The 22,054-nt window shown below is 40.2% G+C and overlaps 1 protein-coding gene across 7 annotated transcripts in view; it reads left to right on the top strand.

The window, feature by feature from the left end:
- The window catches only part of mtmr4 (myotubularin related protein 4), a 100,735-nt gene that overhangs the window by 41,207 nt on the left and 37,474 nt on the right, over positions 1-22,054 (top strand). For all 7 annotated transcript variants that reach the window (XM_062048251.1, XM_062048256.1, XM_062048252.1 and 4 more), the window contains one exon: positions 4,133-4,222. In XM_062048251.1, coding sequence (XP_061904235.1) covers positions 4,133-4,222 — 90 coding nt within the window. The remainder of the gene's footprint in view (positions 1-4,132; positions 4,223-22,054) is intronic.

Below are 22,054 nucleotides of genomic sequence, written 5' to 3'. Positions count from 1 at the left end.
GTGAGCCCTAATGAATAATTTTTCACTCTCTTTATACCTACTCAGTGGCCTAGTGGTTAGAGTGTCCGCCCTGAGATCGGTAGGTTGTGAGTTCAAACCCCGGCCGAGTCATACCAAAGACTATGAAAAAATGGGACCCATTACCTCCCTGCTTGGCACTCAGCATCAAGGGTTGGAATTGGGGGTTAAAACACCAAAAATGATTCCCGGGCGCGGCACTGCTGCTGCCCACTGCTCCCCTCACCTCCCAGGGGGGTGATCAAGGGGATGGGTCAAATGCACAGGACAAATTTCACCACACCTAGTGTGTGTGACAATCATTGGTACTTTAATCTTTAAAATGGGTTTTTTAAGTCTGTGTGTCAAAAAGTGTTTACAAAGGTAGGGGCCAGTCCTAAAAAAAAAGGAAGTGAAGAAGAGGGAGCCACTTGAGTTGTTCTATCCATCGATGAGGGGAACTTTGGCAAGAGGATGTGTGACTAGTGTGTAGCTGATTGTAAATATTAATAAGCCACAAATATTAAATCTGAGACCCGTTCTTCCTTTTTGAGATGTTAACCTTTCGTACCATTCTTTCGTTAGCTATGTGAGGACAGCTTGGAGTTACATTTAGAGTCATCATTCCTTCATCTTTGTACCCAGTGAAGTATCAGAACAAATTACAAAATCCCCAAAACAACAATTAGTAGTAAGTAGATGGGCAAAATGGCCTAAAATCAATATCCCGATATACTGCAGCCTCCCTACGATAATGATATATATTACAAAATATTATTTGGTATATAATTATAATAGAACCATTTTAAAACGGGTTACAAAGGCTACCAATTTTGTGGCTGACGTATGCGGTAACATATTGCATAATTTGCAGTTGTATTTTCTCAAAAGTATTAATCGACTGGCTCATTTACTGTTAGTATCCGGTTACCGTACTTTGTTTTCCAACTTCTATCGTTTAACAGAAGTGTATGTTTCTGTTCAAATATAATAAGCGCTTATTCTTCTGTTGTTTTCTTAGTTTTGGGCGATACTACAAATTGTATCTTTTATGTATCTATCCAATACCAAGTAGTTACAGGGGGCAGTGTTGGTCATACCAATGCTGATATTTACTTCAAATTTTCGAAATAATTTAATGATTACATTGTTCTACTTCCGGATACAAAACGCTTGTGTGTGTGTTCTAATCATGGCAGACTTGGTAACAAACAATGAAGACTGACATCAATTTAATTTGTTATTATGTGTTGTCTCCCTTGTACTTTTTTGTTTTTTATGTCATTGCCTGAAATACATTAATAAATGAAGTATGAAACCACAAAGTCACAATAAAACGGTAAAAAAAAGACTATTTTTGGACAAATAAGGATTCACAACCTTATCTTTTTGGATCTGAATTTATGGATGAGGAACTACTGCTTATAGAAGCCAGCACAAAGAAGAGTGAGACGATCGAGCAGACGAAAGCCCGACAGAGAGAGGTGAATGTGAATCAAAGCTGCCAAATGTGGAACTTGCAGCAAAGCTATTTCGACACAAATGGCGTGCTTACCCATAATTAACCGGAAAAAAATCCCTGGCCAGCTGGACCAAATAGACAATTGTCCATCGAGTGATTGTTCAGGATACACGCAGCACGTCAAGCGTGTATCATGACAGACAGCCTACGCTGTTCGATGATCAAGCTTGTGGGTGTATCATCCGATCGTGGGGGAGGATGCCGGACAGACCTGGAAAGCCCAAACGCATAGTGAGGTTTGCTGGGAACGTCTGGCAGAGTCTCACGTCAGAGACCCGTGTATAGAGAGAGTCTATACAACTCAGTTTTAAAGTTGGTTTCAAACATAGCACCCTGCAGTCATGTGAGGGGCTTTTGACCAATCAGAGAGAGTATGGCAGAAAATCTCCTAAATAATAAAGCCCCTCATGTGACTACTGGAGTCAAATTTGCAACCAACTTTGAAACAAAGTTGGCCATTCTCTCTCTATATTCAGCTCTGAGACATACGTGTGAACTACAGGTTGACACGTGTTCAGTAAATGATGCTAGCAAGTACCGGTAAGCAAATAACAACAAACGTTGATGTTTCATTTAGAACATTACACACAGGTGCTCAAAAATCTGTCAAAATGTTTTAGTATGACTTTGGTAAGCTATGAAGCCGCACCCCTTGATGGATTGTCGGTGCATTATGGCTTATTATGGTGTGTGACCCCATAATGCACCTAATATGAAACATTATCTGGCGTTTTGTTTCGCAATATTATGCAAAACAACTTTTCTTAGCTAGTGGTACTCGCTTTTGTGCATTTGAGATCTGCCTAAATCCCGGAAATGTGCACGCGTCCACCATTGTAGGCCGCACCGTAGTTATTATGCTCCTTCTTCTGTATCTTCTTGTATTGGGACATTCACCCTCCGCTGTTGCCATTTCTTAATACAAAGTACTGTAGCGTATAGTTTGAACTTACAGGATACCTGACAGTAGATTTATTCTGGAAGCGCTAAAACTACTGGTACAACAAAGATGAAAGGGAGAAGACTGTCGATGTGGAGCCACGTATATAATACCACCCACAAAATGGTGCATTCTGGAGAGACGGTCAGAAAGTAGCTTGAAGATGGTAAGTAAAACATAATATATGTAACATTTTGACCAAAGAAGCACTATTACACATTATGTAGACCACAAGGAAGTGTTTTAAATACAGAAATAAAAATCTGAATATGACCCCTTTTAATTCGCGTGTAAAACCGTGCGCCTTTAGTATAAAAATATACCTGAATATATTAATCTGGTGTGCCCTATTGTCCGAAAAATACCGTAAAGCCTTGCTTTACAGAGTGTGTACAATTGAGTTGATTACTCATCAATCCGAGAGATGAGGCATAAAACTACTTATACCCACTTTTACACCAACATACATTCTTCAATTGACTGAATGTTAACTTTTTTGACTGAATACCATCCAAGCACTTAATCCTTTTGTTTTATGCACTCTGGAAAAACAAATACATAATTCGAACAGTACAGAGGCTTATGTTTTCCAGAAATTTTGAATTTAAAAAACTTAAAGGTGGTACACTTTTCAAATGCACTAATAAGTAAATATTATTAAAACATTAGTTTTCACACCCTTCTTTTAACATATACTTATGTGTAATAATTGTATCATTAAAATAATAGGATGTTATTCATCTGGTCAGTTTGCTTTTAATACTCTCAGTATGGGTTTCAGACAATGTAATTTAATTTAAAGGGGTCATATTATGATTTTCCTTTAAATCTACAACACTTCCTCGCGGTACATAACATGTACAGGTAATGTGTTGCTTTGGTCATTTCACATAGATCATGTTTTACAGACCATCTTTAAGCTGTTTTCTGACTGTCTCTTCAGAATGCACTGTTTTTTGGGCAGTCTTATTTACCAGCCAAAGGCCTCCTGCAAGCAAAACCTTCTTTGACTGCGTCGCCACCTTGTCAGCCATGTTTAGTTTTTAGCGCTTTCAAATGGAGTCTACTGACCGATACAAGTTAAAACTATACGCTACTTTTTATTAGAAATGTTGAAAAGAAGGCAAAACTGTTGTATTATCTCCGCCATGCCTTACGGCGATCCGAATACAGAAAACCAGTTTCCAACAGGTAATAAAAGTTGGTTTTGCATAATACGACCCCTTTAAGTCAATGCAAGGCCTGAGCATAGTCAAGTGTTCAAAAATGATGAATATGTAACATTTTTCCCTCACTGCTTTTCCTGTCTCTCTGAAATAACTGCAAGTTCTGTGCTATATTTTATATAGAATTTTTGTTCTCACTTAGTCAATGGTTAATCTCTTTTGTAATGTATGTGTGTTAGTAAGTGCACATTGTGCAATTTTCCACCATGTATTACACATCAAAGGCCAACCACCCTGTTATTAGAGGGTATGTTAACTCGGAATATTAACTTTTTGTTTGATTTATACTCACATTCTTTCAACCTCCATGACCCATCTATTGCTCCTTATGTAGTGTAGTACTATATGATTTCAATTTTCTCTGCAGTTACATTTTAAAGACCCTTTAGTCATGTTTTATTTCCATAATGTTTTTAATATTTTTTTCTTCCATTTACGTATTTGTAGGGTGAAGAGGGGCCTCCCAGTCTGGAGTACATCAAGGCCAAGGATTTATTCCCCCAAAAGGAACTGGTGAAGGAGGATACAAGTCTTCAGGTAAATGCAACAATATTCATCAAACCTTTGCTCTTGAGTTCAGTTCCCTCTGGAAAGTAGTTAAGCTAAATTGCCATGCATTGTGTTTCATTAAAATCCCATTTTAAGGCACATTCAAGCCATATACATTTTCTTGCCACACCTGAGTAGTACAAGTAAAGTGGAAAAACAAGTTAACTTTATATTATTTGTTTCATTATATCCATTAACCTATATCCAATTTAATTTACAATCTGCAAAGTATGTGAAAACACGATTTTAACATCACAATATGCCACAAATTCAGTCAGCCATTTGTAATATTCCGCTTCTGCACTTTGGCCATATTATCAGTTCAGTCATACTGGAAATACAAAAACATTTTGACAGAGATGTGGTGTTCATCATTCACAATCCGTATGCAAGTAAAGTACACATGTGCTTAGCTTTTTCTATGCGTTCAAAATCGTAAATAAATAGCTAACAATTGAGTCAGATCGAGGGTCCTCTGTTGCACTCATGAATTAACTCTTGTTATTAACTCTTTAATGTTATGTTGATTGATTTATTTGTATTTTATACATTTTGTTTGATTTTTTTATGAATTAAATAAATAAATGAACTGAACTACTCGCTCTAAAAACATCCACAAAGCGCTAACAATACTTCATTTACATGTCGTGACATGAAAATGAACCAAATTTGAATGATTTTGTTATTATAAGCGCTTATGCAGACTGACTATTTTAGCGGCGCATTGATTTCAGTGAGGTAATGTTAGCTTATGCTGCTATTGTTGAAGAAGAAGCGCGCAGATAATACGTTTCATTTCATTTGTGTGTTTCTGTAAAGACCACAAAATGTCTCCTACTAAGAGACACGTGTACAAGGTTCCACTGACTTTTGATATTCATGTGAACCGCACTGTGGATACAACGGGAACACGTACGGTGAATATTCGCACCACAGGGAATGAGAAGTCGTCCAACTGTGGTTCTAGCTTGCCATGCTAACGGCCAGAAACTTCCACACACGGTGATATTCAAAAGGCAGACCTTGCCAAAAGAGAACTTTCCAGCCGGCGTCATCATAAAAGCTAACTCGAAGGGATGGATGGATGAAGAAAAGATGAGCGAAGGGACGTAATATCCGCACGCTTCTTCTTCTACGGGGGCGGGTGCTCACCTTGGCGGTTGCTTACAGTAGAAGAAGAAGCGCTTCCTCTTCTATGGGGGCGGTTGCTTACCGTAGAAAAAGAAGCGCTTCCTCTTTTACGGGGAAAAAAGATGGCAGCTGTTTACCGTAGTTGCGAGACCTAAACTTTATGAAAATAAATATTAATATGAATCCATGTATAAGGCGCACCGGCTTATTAGCCGCACTGTCAGCTTTTGAGAAAAATTTAGTTTTTTAGGTGCGGTAGTCTTTATTTGAAGGGACAATGCACAGAAACATTAAGCTCAAAGACAGATACGTTCTGTACCAGATTATAGCTAAATAGCTCATTTCCATCTGCAGTCCTTGGCTACCTAAATTAAAGGGATACAAAAATCATGCAATAAAATTATGACAATAAAATCACACTATAGCATGTAATCAAAACAAGAAAAGTCATAAAATGCCCTTTCATGGACACATACTTAATATACAATACAACAACACCTCATTTACATCATCACAAAAAGACAATACATGCTTTTGTTCACATCTGTCATAATTTGTAAAAACAACCATGATTTTAACAAACACACCTCACAATTTACAACAAAAATGCTCTCATGGATAAATATAATACACATTAAGTTGATGTGTCAAACATAACCCCCACCTTAGTGACCGTGTGAGCAGCCTTGATTGCTCCAAAGCCACTTTTTAACTTCAATTGTGAATGAAGAGTAATCTGTTGGACTTTTTAAGTTTGTTGTGAGGTCGTTCCATTCCTTTATGACTTTATATGAAAAGGCTGTGCAAAAGAGGTTTTACATCTGGGTACGCTACACTGCCCCCTCGTGGAGGCTCGTGTGTTTCTAGTTGTCACAGCAGATGTAAACTGGACAAAGTGCTTAAGTGGCGCTGGTGCAGTGTTATTTAGGATTCGATGGGCCATTCGTATTGATGCTAATCTTTGAATGTTAGCTAAATTTAACAATCCATATTTTTGGAGAACTAAACAGTGATGGTGGTGTTGTGGTTTTCGGTCAAGGATTTTGAGCGATTGTTTGTGCAAAGTTTCCAATGGCCTGAAGTGTTTGATTGTGGGTCTGGGTGCTGGGTGGGACACAACTGCATAACTACTGTAATGCCATGGTCGCCACCTTGTGGTGGAAAATTATAACAGTCATAACTTTCTTACACATGCTCTGATCCTCCAAACTTTTTGGTGGTGGGTCAGGGCATCGGAACTGTCACGCGTCCCCGCCGACTTGTGTAAACCCAGCGGTGCCAGTTTTAATTTAAAAATTATCTTTGTGTAGAATGGTATTAAAAATTATCAAGTAAAATTAGCCAAACCGAGAACAATGGTAATTATGAAAAAACACTAACCTATTTAGTTCTGTCTAAAATTGACTTATGCTGGCTTGAAATTGAAGTGGATTGGTCATTGTTTTTGGCAACAACTGGTGGCCACAATAATTAATTAAAATAAGCTGTGAATGTGAGTGTGAATGTTGTCTGTCTATCTGTGTTGGCCCTGTGATGAGGTGGCGACTTGTCCAGGGTGTACCTCGCCTACCGCCCGAATACAGCTGAAATAGGCTCCAGCACAGTAAGGGACAAGTGGTAGAAAATGGATGGATGGAAGCTCATGACCCACAAGTTGAATGATGCAGATACTTTTATTACTGAATACTTTCCAATACACTTCTGAAAAGTGGATACTTAAGATTTAGAGACTTTGTATATGTAAGTAAAATACAACTATAATTATTTGTGCTGTTTATTTGTGTCGTTTTAGACAGCAATATTGTTTAGTTAAGGACACCTACAGCATTGTGTTTGTCTAGCTTGTGTGCAACTGTATGGTTAGCTGTTGTATAGCTGCTAGCTCCTTGTAGCCTATAGCATACCATGTTTACCTTTTTGTAAATTATAAAAATTCAAGAAAAGTCCAACTGTGTGTGCTTATTGGAGGATATTTAGATATTAACTGGCTCGAGCTTTGCACAAGTAAACACACTGCAAGACTGCTTGTATTGGAGCGTTTGTATCGGAGCTTAGATGCAAGTTGATTTTTTTTTTTTGCCGATATCAGATCAATACAGTCAGATCGATGTCTTATATCAGTATCGCATCAAGACATCCCTATTGTTCACAATGACCTAAATGAGCTTTAAGAACTGATAGGATTTTGTTGTTCTTGATGATTGTTTGTTGCAGGCCTCTTAAAACTCACACAAAAATAAACCGATAACTTGGGCCCAACTCTTTGCGTTTTGCAGAGGTGATACAGTGGTGTTTTGCAGCCGTATTTCACAATAGTTCCAAATAAAATGGACAGAGTCAATATCACTGATCAAAAGTCTAAACCAAAAAGCAGTTTGATTAAAATAAATACATTCTAAAGGCTTTGCATGTGTAATTGTGTAAAAACTGTGTAACAGCACCGTTTTGACATTCTTACCCTATTGCTATAGCACTTGTGTCTACATTCACTAAAATAAGTGTGTTTGATGAATGAGGCTTAATCTAGGACAGCAATCCTAACTGTGGTATGTATACAACTAGTGGTACGCCAAAATAATTAAATATTCAAATGGTGTTACTGTTCAAACTGTGTAATATTGCAGTGGCCAACAATATTAAAGGCCTACTGAAACCCACTACTACCGACCACACAGTCTGATAGTTTATATATCAATGATGAAATCTTAACATTGCAACACATGCCAATACGGCCGGGTTAACTTATAAAGTGCAATTTTAAATTTCCCGCGAAACTTCCGGTTGAAAACGTCTATGTATGATGACATATGCGCGCGACGTCAATCGTAGAAACGGAAGTATTCGTACCCATTGAATCCAATACAAAAAGCTCTGTTTTCATCTCAAAATTCCACAGTATTCTGGACATCTGTGTTGGTGAATCTTTTGCAATTTGTTTAATGAACAATGAAGACTGCAAAGAAGAAAGTTGTAGGTGGGATCGATGTATTAGCGGCGGACTACAGCAACACAACCAGGAGGACTTTGAGATGGATAGCAGACGCGCTAGCCGCCGACCTCACCTTGACTTCCTCCGTCTCCGGGCCGCCGACCGCATCTATGATCGGGTGAAGTCCTTCGTCGCTCCGTCGATCGCTGGAACGCAGGTGAGCACAGGTGTTGATGAGCAGATGAGGGCTGGCGTAGGTGGATAGCTAATGTTTTTAGCATAGCTCTGTGAGGTCCCGTTGCTAAGTTAGCTTCAATGGCGTCGTTAGCAACAGCATTGTTAAGCTTCGCCAGCCTGGAAAGCATTAACCGTGTAGTTAAATGTCCATGGTTTAATAGTATTGTTGATTTTCTGTCTATCCTTCCAGTCAGGGGTTTATTTATTTTGTTTCTATCTGCATTTAAGCACGATGCTATCACGTTAGCTCCGTAGCTAAAGAGCTTCGCCGATGTATTGTTGTGGAGATAAAAGTCACTGAGAATGTCCATTTCGCGTTCTCGACTCTCATTTTCAAGAGGATAGAGTATCCAAGGTGGTTTAATATACAAATCCGTGATCCACAATAGAAAAAGGAGAAAGTGTGGAATCCAATGAACCCTTGTACCTAAGTTACGGTCAGAGCGAAAAAAGATACGTCCTGCACTGCACTGTAGTCCTTCACTCTCACGTATCCTCATCCACAAATCTTTCATCCTCGCTCAAATTAATGGGGTAATCGTCGCTTTCTCGCTGCATTGTAAACAATGGGGAAATGTGAGGAGCCTTTCAACTTGTGACGTCACGCTACTTCCGGTACAGGCAAGGCTTTTTTTTTCAGCGACCAAAAGTTGCAAACTTTATCGTCGATGTTCTCTACTAAATCCTTTCAGCAAAAATATGGCAATATCGTGAATTGATCAAGTATGACACATAGAATGGATCTGCTATCCATTCTGTGTCATACTTAAATAAAAAAAATAATTTCAGTAGGCCTACTGAAATGTTAAATACTACTTGTTAAATAAAAGCTCTGCCTTGTTTTTTGGAAGACTTATGCCTACTTTGCTACTGTATTTTAATGTCCGTCATTATGGTGGAACTTGGAGAGCCAAGTCATTTCTGAGGTGGTACTTGGTGAAACACGTTTGAGAACCACTAGTCTAGTAAGTTGTTGCAAAGTAATTTTCCTTCTATTTCAAGAGCACATGAATCATAGATTAAAACATGCCTGCAGGTTGTTGTTCCACACATGCAGGGACATGTTACAGCTTAGAGTTTGGGGAGAGATCACAACCAAGTTATCAGTGTGAAAGAGCCGCTCACAGCTGTGCTTAGGTGGTTTGATAACTAGTTAAACAAATATGAGACTTCCATGTCTACGTTTACAAACACATGGGCAGCATAAGCTCCTTTTTAGAGTACAAGTATATAAAAAGGTAACAACTATTAGTATCAAAACATCCAAACAATAAAACACTGGGTAACACTTTAGTATGGGGAACATATTCACCATTAATTAGTTGCTTATTAACATGCACATTAGTAACATATTGGCTCTTAATTAGTCATTATTAAGTACTTATTAATGCCTTATTCTGCATGGCCTTATTATACAACCTTTAAGCCATTAACTAAGAGTCTTCCCTCAATAACCTCAGAATTATTGCTTAGTAGTAACCCTAACCCTTATATGTTCCCCTAGTGTTCAAATAACTCTAAATTAAGTCTTTGTTACTTAGAATATTTTCCCCATACTAAAGTGTTACCAAACACTGTTCCACTACATAGGTGGAATGCAGAGGTTGCAGATGTGCCACGTGGATCTCACTTTATGAACTTGCAGTTGGAGAGGGTTACTCCACTATCCTAATTTTTAAAGTATTTTTTTTAAATGTATTTAACATCGTTTACAGTGTTCAAAGCGACAGTAGTGAAAGTATTAACATGATATAGAATAGAAAGTCATTTTGTCAATTTTAATCAATCAATCATCCCTCCATTTTCTACCGCTTATTCCCTTCAGGGTAGCTGGGGGCGCTGGAGCCTATCAATGTTTATTCATATAGCCCTAAATCACAACTGTCTCAAAGGGCTGCACAAGCCACAACGACATGCTCGGTTCAGAGCCCACATAAGGGCAAGGAAAAACTCACAACCCAGTGGGATGTCAATTTGAATGACTATGAGAAACCTTGGAGAGGACCGCAGATGTGGGTGACCTCCACCCCTCTAGGAGAGACCAGATGCAATGGACGTAAAGTGCCATCCATCCATCCATTTTCTACCGCTTATTCCCTTCGGGGTCGCGTGGGGCGCTGGAGCCCATCTCAGCTACAATCGGGCGGAAGGCGGGGTACACCCTGGACAAGTCGCCACCTCATCGCAGGGCCAACACAGATAGACAGACAACATTCACACTCACATTCACACACTAGGGCCAATTTTAGTGTTGCCAATCAACTTATCCCCAGGTGCATGTCTTTGGAAGTGGGAGGAAGCCGGAGTACCCGGAGGGAACCCACGCAGTCACGGGGAGAACATGCAAACTCCACACAGAAAGATCCAGAGCCCGGAATTGAACCCCAGACGTCAAGTGGGTCTAGCATAATATTGTGAAAGTCCAGTCCATAGTGGATCTAACATAATAGTGAGAGTCCAGTCCATAGTGGGACCAGCAGGAGACCATCCCGAGCGGAGACGGGTCAGCAGCGCAGAGATGTCCCCAATCGATGCACAGGCGAGTGGTCTACCCCGGGTCCCGACTCTGGACAGCCAGCACTTCTTCCATAGCCACCGGACATGTGCCCCCCTCCCCTCGCCACCACCCCTCCACAAGGAAGAGGGGGGCAGAAGAGAAAAGAAAAACGGCAGATCAACTGGTCTAAAAAGGGGGTCTATTTAAAGGCTAGAGTATACAAATGAGTTTTAAGATGGGACTTAAATGCTTCTACTGAGGTAGCATCTCTAACTGTTACCGGGAGGGCATTCCATAATACTGGAGCCCAAATAGAAAACGCTCTATAGCCCACAGACATTTTTTGGGGCTCTGGGAATCACTAATAAGCCGGAGTTCTTTGAACGCAGATTTCTTGCCGGAACATATGGCACAATAAAATCGGCAAGATAGGATAGAGCTAGACCATGCAGTATTTTATACTTGAGTAGTAAAACCTTAAAGTCACATCTTAAGTGCACAGGAAGCCAGTGCAGGTGAGCCAGTATAGGCGTAATATGATCAAACTTTCTTGTTCTTGTCAAAAGTCTAGCAGCCGCATTTTGTACCAACTGTAATCTTTTAATGCTGGACATAGGGATACCTGAAAATAATACGTTACAGTAATCGAGACGAGACATAACGAACGCATGAATAATTATCTCAGCGTCAATTTACACATGGATATGACCATGATTTAGCATTGGAGAGTTAAACACTCTGTAGAAGTTTAACCTTAGTGTATAGTTACAGACTTGCAGTCTATGGTGTCTGCCTCTTTTCTCTCGTCCGCCCGCATATAGTCTCCTTATCGCGCCCGTTGATTTCCCTATATCATCTGGGATGTTGTGTTGTGGGGAAAGTCACTCAAAACAGATGACTGGTGCCGGTTATCGATGTCCAAAGTGCACAATAAAAGCTAGAAAACGAAAAACTACAAAACATACTACAAACTACAAACGAGGGCGAATGCTGACTCAGCATGAGGGGTTAATTTGCTTCTAAAACGAGCTGTTTTAAAAGGGAACAAAATATGGCTTACAAATATGTCTCTAAAACAAAATCCATGTACATTTTTCACCAAAGTACCATCATTGTGGGACGGCGTGGCTCAGTTGGTAGAGCGGCCGTGCCAGCAACTTCAGGGTTCAAGGTTTTATCCCCGCTTCCCCCATCCTAGTCTCTTCCGTTGTGTCCTCGGGCAAGACACTTTACCTACCTGCTCCCAGTGCCACCCACACTGGTTTAAATGTAGCTTGAAGATGTAGATAATGGGTTTCACTATGTAAAGCGCTTTGAGTCTCTTGAGAAAAGCGCTATATAAATATAACTCACTTCACATTACATGTTATGGAGACTAGGGATGTCCCGATCCGATATTTGCCAAAAAATGCGTATCGGCAAGGCATGGGAAAATGCCAATCCAGATCCAGTTCTTAAAAAAAATTCCGGTCCGTGTTTTCCAACGCACCGATTTAAATAATACATTCCACTTTTCTGCTGCTCCCTAATTTCCGTTCTGCATTTTCCAGCACACCTTCAACACATCCACAGGTCTGTGTCCTAACCGTTAAGACGGCCATGTGAATTAAAAGTTACCGGAAAAATGTCAGCTGTCTCTTTGCGATATAGAAAATGACTATATTGTGATATTCGAGTATACGTTCTCACGCAGTTGCTTTTAGCTGCTGGCATTACACGACAGGCTCTTCCCACTCCTTCTTGTGTCTTCTTCTCACAGACAGCAGGCGCACCTTCTTACACACGTCACATACTGTCACGACATACGTCACATACTGTCACGACATACGTCACATACTGTCACGTTATCATACGTATACGCCCTCTCCCTGCAGAGAGGTAGCAGCATGGCTAACGTTAGCTGTGATGCTAGCGTAGCCGTGTGAGCGGTAATAATGAAGGAAGAATTAATTCATTCCCAAGAAAAACAGCAGGGGTCCATCGTCTGGCGGTGGTTTGGCTTCAAGTGAGAATATGTCGAACAGACAACCGTAATTTGTCAAGTGTGGGGCAAAAGCGTTGCTATAAAAACTAGCATTACTGCTAATATGTAGCATCATTTGAAAAGTCCCCTGCTAGAAAATGAAGAGTGTTTGAAACTCCCCACGTCAACATCTCCATTGTGTATTATTCAAACTCACCTAATTCAGCTGGCTAGTTGTTCTGACAACTAAGTAGGCTAAATAACTTTAAACTTTAATACATGCTCGGATAAGGCCAGTATCGGCCAGTATCGGTATCGGATCGGAAGTGCAAAAACATTGGTTTTGGATCGGAAGTGCAAAAACCTGGATCGGGACATCCCTAATGGAGACCTAAATTAAGTGTTTTAAAAATAAGGGGGGGAAAAATCCTAATATGACCCCTTTAGCCCATTCCATAATTTAATTCCACATACAGTATGTGTGCAAATGTTATAAATATAGCTTATGCCAAAGAATGTATTTCTCCTCTCTTGTCAATAAGAGTTGTACATTTTTAGGATGGCAATTTTCGTTTGCTTATTACGTAATTTTAGCTGTTTGGAAATGTACAAGCTCTATGAATTTAAATATTTTGGATGTAATGAACAATTATGTTTCCTGTGGCCAGCCTCATGTAGTTTTGTAACTGATCTTTTTTATATTCGTGTTATAGACAAGAAATGTGCTTTTATAATTGTTTCCCCATATCAACACACGATAACTCAAATACTGTAACACAAGGTCAAACATAGACTATTGAGTGATTTTTGGTTCAGAATGTCCATCCATCCATCCATCCATCTTTTTCCGCTTATCCGAAGTCGGGTCGCAGGGGCAGCAGCCTAAGCAGGGAAACCCAGACTTCCCTCTCCCCAGCCACTTCGTCCAGCTCCTTCCGGGGGATCCCGAGGCGTTCTCAGGCCAGCCGGGAAACATAGTCTTCCCAACGTGTCCTGGGTCTTCCCCGCGGCCTCCTACCGGTTGGACGTGCCCTAAACACCTCCCTAGGGAGGCATTCGGGTGGCATCCTGACCAGATGCCCGAACCACCTCATCTGGCTCCTCTCGATGTGGAGGAGCAGCGGCTTTACTTTGAGCTCCCCCCGGATGGCAAAGCTTCTCACCCTATCTCTAAGGGAGAGCCCCGCCACCCGGCGGAGGAAACTCATTTCGGCCGCTTGTACCCGTGATCTTGTCCTTTCGGTCATAACCCAAAGCTCATGACCATAGGTGAGGATGGGAACGTAGATCGACCGGTAAATTGAGAGCTTTGCCTTCCGGCTCAGCTCCTTCTTCACCACAACGGATCGATACAGCGTCCGCATTACTGAAGACGCCGCACCGATCCGCCTGTCGATCTCACGATCCACTCTTCCCTCACTCGTGAACAAGACTCCGAGGTACTTGAACTCCTCTCTCCTCCGCAACCCGGAGATGGCACTCCACCCTTTTCCGGGCGAGAACCATGGACTCGGACTCGGAGGTGCTGATTCTCATCCCAGTCGCTTCACACTCGAACCGATCCAGTGAGAGCTGAAGATCCTGGCCAGATGAAGCCATCAGGACCACATCATCTGCAAAAAGCAGAGACCTAATCCTGCAGCCACCAAACCAGATCCCATCAACGCCTTGACTGCGCCTAGAAATTCTGTCCATAAAAGTTAATGAACAGAATCGGTGACAAAGGGCAGCCTTGGCGGAGTCCAACCCTCACTGGAAACGTGTCCGACTTACTGCCGGCAATGCGGACCAAACTTTGGCACTGATCATACAGGGAGCGGACCGGCACAATCAGACAGTCCGATACCCCATACTCTCTGAGCACTCCCCACAGGACTTCCCGAGGGACACGGTCGAATGGCTTCTCCAAGTCCACAAAACACATGCAGACTGGTTGGGCAAACTCCCATGCACCCTCAAGGACCCTGCCGAGAGTATAGAGCTGGTCCACAGTTCCACGACCAGGACGAAAACCACACTGTTCCTCCTGAATCCGAGGTTCGACTATCTGGCGTAGCCTCCTCTCCAGCACACCTGAATAGACCTTACCGGGAAGGCTGAGGAGTGTGATCCCAAGATAGTTAGAACACACCCTCCGGTTCCCCTTCTTAAAGAGAGGAACCACCACCCCGGTCTGCCAATCCAGAGGTACCGCCCCCGATGTCCACGCGATTCAGAATGTATTTTGCTTTATTTAAAATTGAAATATCTCCTGCCACTTTAGGGTGTATTTACTTTACACTGAGTGTGAATAGTTGCTTGTCTATCTGTGTTGGCCTTGCAATTAGGGACAAGTGGTAAAAATGGATGGATGAATGTCATGCATCATTGCAGAAAATGTTGATGTTCATGGCTGCTGTACAGAGTAGAGTTGTTACGATAAACCGATGCGACCGGATATCCAGTTCGAAAAGTGGCCGGGTCGCCGTTTGCAGCTCCCTCAATCGATAAGATTCAGCTGAGAATCCTTAGGTTAATCGAGTGTAGACACATAAACTGGTTATCGCGCCAAACTACAAAGCAGTTGATATTTTTTGTCTTTAAAACGACACGAGAGCCAGGGTTGTCCATGAAAAGAGTCCCTCGTTTGTTACGTTACTTTCGCAACTGGAGATGAGAACAAACGCAGATACATGGACCAAGTGTTGCACGAGACTGACATTTAGTAGACAGTTTTATCTTTAAAACAACGCGAGAGTCATGGCTGCCTGCCAAATAATAACCCACAAGGCCCGTCAATATTGCAACATCCGAAGTCATGGCAGCTCAGACAGATTCCCAGTTTGTCTTTCTTTATTTCACAACATGCAACCTTCTCGTACAACTGGCTTAATCTCCGTGTCTCGCTCTCCTTTCCTGCAACATTCAAAACGACCTTTCACTTCCACAACAAACGTCACTTTTTATCCTTGTCCCGGAAGTCCCGCCCCCCAGTCAAGCCATTGACTCGAACCCGTGGGCGTCTTTGACGGCACTGACTTGACTTTACTCGTGAAAAATAAATATATTTGACATGTGACATGTTCGCTTCAGTTTATTTCGAACATGCATACGATACAATGTAATGCATGTGTTTGCCTTTTTACTTTATTTAACATATTTCGGGATATATGTTGTGTTTTACAGTTGTGACAATATTGGAAGCATGTCACATTTATAGATTAATGTACTTATGAGTAGGGATGATACTCGAAACCGGTTTTCCCGGTTGTTTGATAAGAAAAGAACCGAGTCCTCGGACTCTAATCCCTTTTTGAGAACCGGTACCCGTTATCGAGACCACTATAGTAAAGGAAAAGAGTTGATTCTTTATTCGAATCCCGTCCCGACCAGAAATGCTCCGTGGGACATCACAAGAAATGACGTCATGTAGCTCAGTCATTAGGCGCAGATAGCGAAAGCAGGAAAACAATGGACTGGAAAAAGCGCTCCAGAAGGTGTAATAAAGTTCAAAACAAAAGCTATAATCCATCGAATAACTTTACTGAGAGATTTTAGCAGGGTAAAACACATGACGAACACTTTTACGACCAACCGGAAACATAGCAACCAGGCCAGCAACGCACCTCCTTTACGGCAGCTGTCGCAACGTTCTTAAAACAACCGCAGCACATACATATATATACAACATATCTCCCTTTTTTAACTTTTGTTTTTCTTTCCTTGTAAACAAAACAAAATCACACTGTAGATGTGTTGTTTGTCTAATTATAAATAATGCAGACGAGGCGTGTTGGCTGAGTTCTTGACGTTTACTTTCACAGCGTGGCAACATGCAACACTTTTCGGGGCTACCGCGCATGCTCGTAACTCCCGTTGCATACTGGGTAGTGTAGTTGTTATATTCTCTAGCTCATAACATTTTCCCCCCTATAAAGAAATAATGTTAACTCAATAAAGTGTATTTCTTTTTTTAGCTTTAACTTTTCATTTTTTAGCATTGTAACCACATTTGCAAATAACTTTTCTCTTCATAGAATTTTCTTTCAATAAAGAAATAAATTGCAAAAATGTCAAAGCATCATAACAAACAGTTATGTCAAATAGCAGCAGAAGTGCACTTTTTGGAGAGCTGTATTATTTTCAGTTTTGTGCCCAAGGGACTGATTTTATTTAACACTATATTATTATTTATACACCTATAGTGATCACAGAGACAGGTTCTTTTTGTGTTACTGTATATATTTGTTTCTCTGAAAAATCCCACTTAATATACTTTGGGTAACAACAGTCAATATTTATTTATTTTATTTTATTTTTTTAGGTGGGTAACAGTCAATATTTATTCATCTATTAGATTTTATTTTTTTTATTATATAATAAAAGTGAGCTTTTGTTAAACCAAATATTGTGTTTTTTTTCTTCCATATACAACAACCTATCTGGACTCGATAAGAGAATCGATAAGGAATCGGTTCGATAAGAGGATCCGATAATAGGCTCGAACTCGATAATTCCTTATCAAACATCATCCCTACTTATGAGTGTTCTCATTTATCAGGTTATTGTTATTCTCATGGCATTCAACTAATCAGTTGTCTTAGAAGATGTTTGTCCTCTCAACCGGGTAGTTTTCATCCGTTCATGCTCAAAGACTTAGTTAGCTTGGCCAGATCTAGTCTGAGCGCTTGATGCCAAAGTCCGAGCTATTTATCCTCCAACATGAGGAGGAACGTATGCACAGGAAGGAATGCTTATGTTCTTTTTCGGTGTAAAAACGAATGTGTCCATCAACAAATGTTAACCATAGAATTTAAACGTTCATACACTAACTCAATTAGCATCAAATCATTCTGTTTTATAAATTAATCGCTATTGAGTCGCATCACAACCCATATATCGTGATGCGAATACAATTGTCTATCACAAACAGATTTACATACCTAATACAGAGTAAAAACAAAACTAACATATTCCGGGATGCAAAATAGGGGGTGCGCCCGACTTTGCTCACTAAAGCATGACCCCTTGGTTACAGTTGTCATTGTCACTACTCGATCGGTACTGGAAGACACGATCGGTCGGAGACTTGCAATATTTTATGACAGAGCTTCTGCCACGTCATTTTATGTGATATTTAAATGTTTTATTAATGTTTTGTATAAAAACAATAGCTTACCTGGGAGTAAAAGGGAACAAGAATATAAAAATTAAACGGGGGTAGACTATCGCCACATTTTCAATCACTTTTACCTTTCTGCAATAAATGATGCACAGGGGCACCACTGACTCCCATCGCAAACGTTCTTTTTTGAAATGTTTTATTTTATTTTAACAACGCACTTACTGTAACTTAATTCTATATCTGTGGTGTAACAAAAACAAGACTTTTAAATGATCAGTATTGTGAATTTATGTATTTAATGTAAGTAGTAGTACTAAATAGATTGGTTTCTTTGCCATTTAAGCTGCTGAGCACATTGTTCAGGTTTCTGTATGGTTTCAAAATAAATCCTGTATTCTTAAATAACGTTTGTTTTGTTTTGCATGTAATCTTCTATAAGATATTGTTATTCAAATAAATATTCCAAAAGAGAAAACCATGGTAACTGGGATGACGGGCACGATCATAACATCCGTAAAACATTTTGATGGAAGTGACGTAGTCTTTGCGCATGCCTGCACCGATCGTGTCTTCCGTTACTGATCGAGTAGTGACAGTCATGTCCTCCCCTTTCGTCAAAGATGGCAGAAGATCAGCAATCACTAGCTTGAATTTTAGCCAAAAGAGCATATCTTTCCTTCCGGATGCTGAAAATCTGCTGCACCAATCACTTAGGAGGGGGTTAAACTACTTTACCAATGGCTACATTCATGAATTTCGTATTTTGAAAGGTGGAAATTGTGATGTACGTGTTGAAGCGAAGTACTAGTGCTCAATGCAGAAAAATCAATCACCAGACTAACAGACTAGTACTACACATTCAAATTTACCAGGAAAAAATTAAAGATTCCTTATGCTATCTTAGTAACTATTATTACTCACCGTAATCACCCTGATAGACAGCCACATTAAAAGAGAGAAGTTATGTAAAAAGTGTCACGTTCCACTGCAAGATGCCTCTTTTTGTTTACCATTCATAAAAAAACAATACATTTCTTCAGTAAGCCTATAACTACACACACAGGCCTCTGTGTCGTCAATGATCGAAACAAATTGTGTTATCCTTTGTATTTATGGACGTAATGCTGTAAATATGGTATTTTCCAAACGTAAGTTTTTCATTCAGTTATGAACTAACTTTCCAACAAACAACTTGTTGATGTTATTCACGTTCAGCTGAGTCTAGATTTGATTCAACAAGGACATTTCTCGTAGTTTGCTTTTGATTTTGGAAATAGGATGAGCTAAATTGTATATCTTCTATCTAAATTACAAATGCCCCATGTATAACTAAGAACCATTTTTTTCCTGAAATAAACAGAATAAAAGATTTTCATTGTCTGTCTATATGCTTACGCTTGATTATTTTTGGGACAGGTTATAGTGGGAGGGCACTGTATCTGATTATTGTAACGTTATTTTCGGGTCTCCTTATGTCTAGCATTAAAAGATTACAGTTGGTGCAAAATGAGGCTGCTAGACTTCTGACAGGGACATGCGAAAATTGGAAATGCGTCTAGGACATCTGGTTGAAACTAGGGATGTGCTGATCAAACGTGTCAGTATCGGACGATTTTCGTGAAAAAGTATGTGATCGTTATTGCAGATTAATTCTGATTGCCTAGCTAATCCCCTATTGCTAGCATTGTATGTATTTTTAGTCCCCTGGCTACATTTATGTTCCACTCACATGTAGACGCATTCTGTGAAGGCACTCCATGATCATTACACTGAAAGTCCACATTTCTTAGTGCAATTTTCTTGCAGGCATTCCCCCCCACTAGATGTATCACTTAACACTCTGCTGCCTTGCTGCTGGGATGCATGTGTGCAGCTGTGTGTACACTTTCATGTTCTCATTGGCCAGCTTCTTCAACCGGAAGTCACGACTCACGAGTCTGTTATTCATGAGCCTCTCCCTCTCCTTTTAAAAAATGAAAAAATAAAAAATTCTCCTGCTGAAGTCTTTGTGGCGGAAACGTGACTCTATCTTTTGCTGCACTTGCAGGCGCTCAATGACTCATGCATCTACTTTTGGATTGCAGATGGTTTAAAACTGTCAGGCTGTACAGCATGTTAACTATGGCCTTCTCAGCAGGACATCTTCTGCTCCCTTTCGCAGAGTACCACACAGACTGGAGCTCTACATTCTCATTTCTGCTGCTGTTGAATCAATATTTAATTTATTTTGGCGACACATTCCCTGACTTACACAATTTTTATGCATGCAAAGAATCATCTTGGCAATTGAAAAAAAAAGTTGAGATAATTCAGACATTTACCTAACTAGATTTGAAGTTTGTATGGTTTGCCATGCAATATTTAATGGTCATTAATTATATATAGATATTGCACATAACTGAATCTGAATGATGCACGTTTTTGCAAATTCCTAATACAGGGTTAGCTGGTTTCAGCCAGCTTGCTGCCTATATTTGGCTGTTTCGGTATCTGAGTGCAGAGTCTGATGTGTTGCAGTTCCTAGGTTAAGCTGTACCCACATGTATTCACCAAGTGCACACATTTTTAGGTAGAGATGCAGCAACATTGCAGTCAGTGACAGTTTAATTTGCCCTAATACATTTTTTAATCTCGCTCAATGTAATTTTCCTGAAAGTCAAGTACCCCATCTCCCATTTAGACTAATAACAAATATTTTTGAAATAGCAAAATTTGAGGTCAGACACCAACCGATGTAGACAAAAGCTGTTTGATGCAGTAGAGCAGCGCTATTCAATTACATTGTTTTGGGGGTCAGAACGCTAAAGACCGGATGGCGGACTTCTCCCTTCACTATTTAGTCTTATTTAGTATATTCCTGGAGAACCTGTGTTCTCCACAGTAGACATTTAATTTTGTTTTTGTTTTTAAGGATCTTCTGCAAAAATGCTAGTCAAAGATCAGCTCTGACAGCACTCTAGACTTTTTAGGAATCTGCAGCAAAAAACGAGTCTCTCACAAATAACTACAGACTGCATCTGAAGTAAACAAGCAACACAACACCTTAATCATAATGTGAAAAAATGTGTAACTGCCAAAAAGAAGAGGACTTACAGGGGTTTCCTGAGGAACACCTCAGTTATGTAAATGCCGAATGGCATGTAATGCACGGATCTGCTGATTAGTTTACAGTGTTCCAAGTTCCTCTATAACTGGAGCACTCTGTTTTCAGGTATTTGCAGCAAAAATGTTTGTCTTCCAAATTTTGAACTCGGGGGGCGGTGGTATTGCGTCATTCCCTGGCCGGGTGAATAGCCCTGCAGTAGATTCTAAATTGTATTCCAATTATTTGTAACTTACATATGTCCTTAAAGTAAGGCTGCACTCTTCATTCTGTCGGCTCAAGTTTCAATAGGACTTGATTTTCTGACCGTTTACAATAATCCCCCATCGTCAGTCATCGGTGTTCTTGTGTGCGCATGCATCAGTGATTCCATTTCTGCATGACTCAGCATTGCATGCTAATGCAGGATGGGTTAGACTTTACTGCATGGGATGCAACCTGGCTTGCAAGCAGTAATCTTTGCTCTCCACCTCCTGTATTGATTGTTTTACCCATGAGTAGATTAATGTAGTAATTTTGATTAAACTCCAAACAAATAAGAGATGGAACAGGGTCCTGGAAAGGATTGTGTTCCACCTCATTTGTTCTACTGTACTTGGGTGTCTTTCTATGTTGCTTGTTTGTACAAAGTTGATAATTTCCAGGCTTGCAATTTTCTTTCACAAAACACAAAAGTTACAATATCAAGATTCAATTCCCCTCACTGATAAAGCCCACTTTATGCTGACAGACTTTTTCATGTCTTCTTCTTAACCCCATTTTCGACAATTTTTACAGTTCGCACATAAAAGACATGCCCTGCCCAATTAATTGTAACCACAAATTACTACTTTACTGTTAAGTGGTACTCTAACTT

Source organism: Entelurus aequoreus, linkage group LG05, assembly GCF_033978785.1.
Source record: "Entelurus aequoreus isolate RoL-2023_Sb linkage group LG05, RoL_Eaeq_v1.1, whole genome shotgun sequence".
Lineage (NCBI taxonomy): Eukaryota > Metazoa > Chordata > Actinopteri > Syngnathiformes > Syngnathidae > Entelurus > Entelurus aequoreus.
Note: the sequence above shows the minus strand (reverse complement) of the source record. Positions and strands in the feature narration are given on the sequence as shown.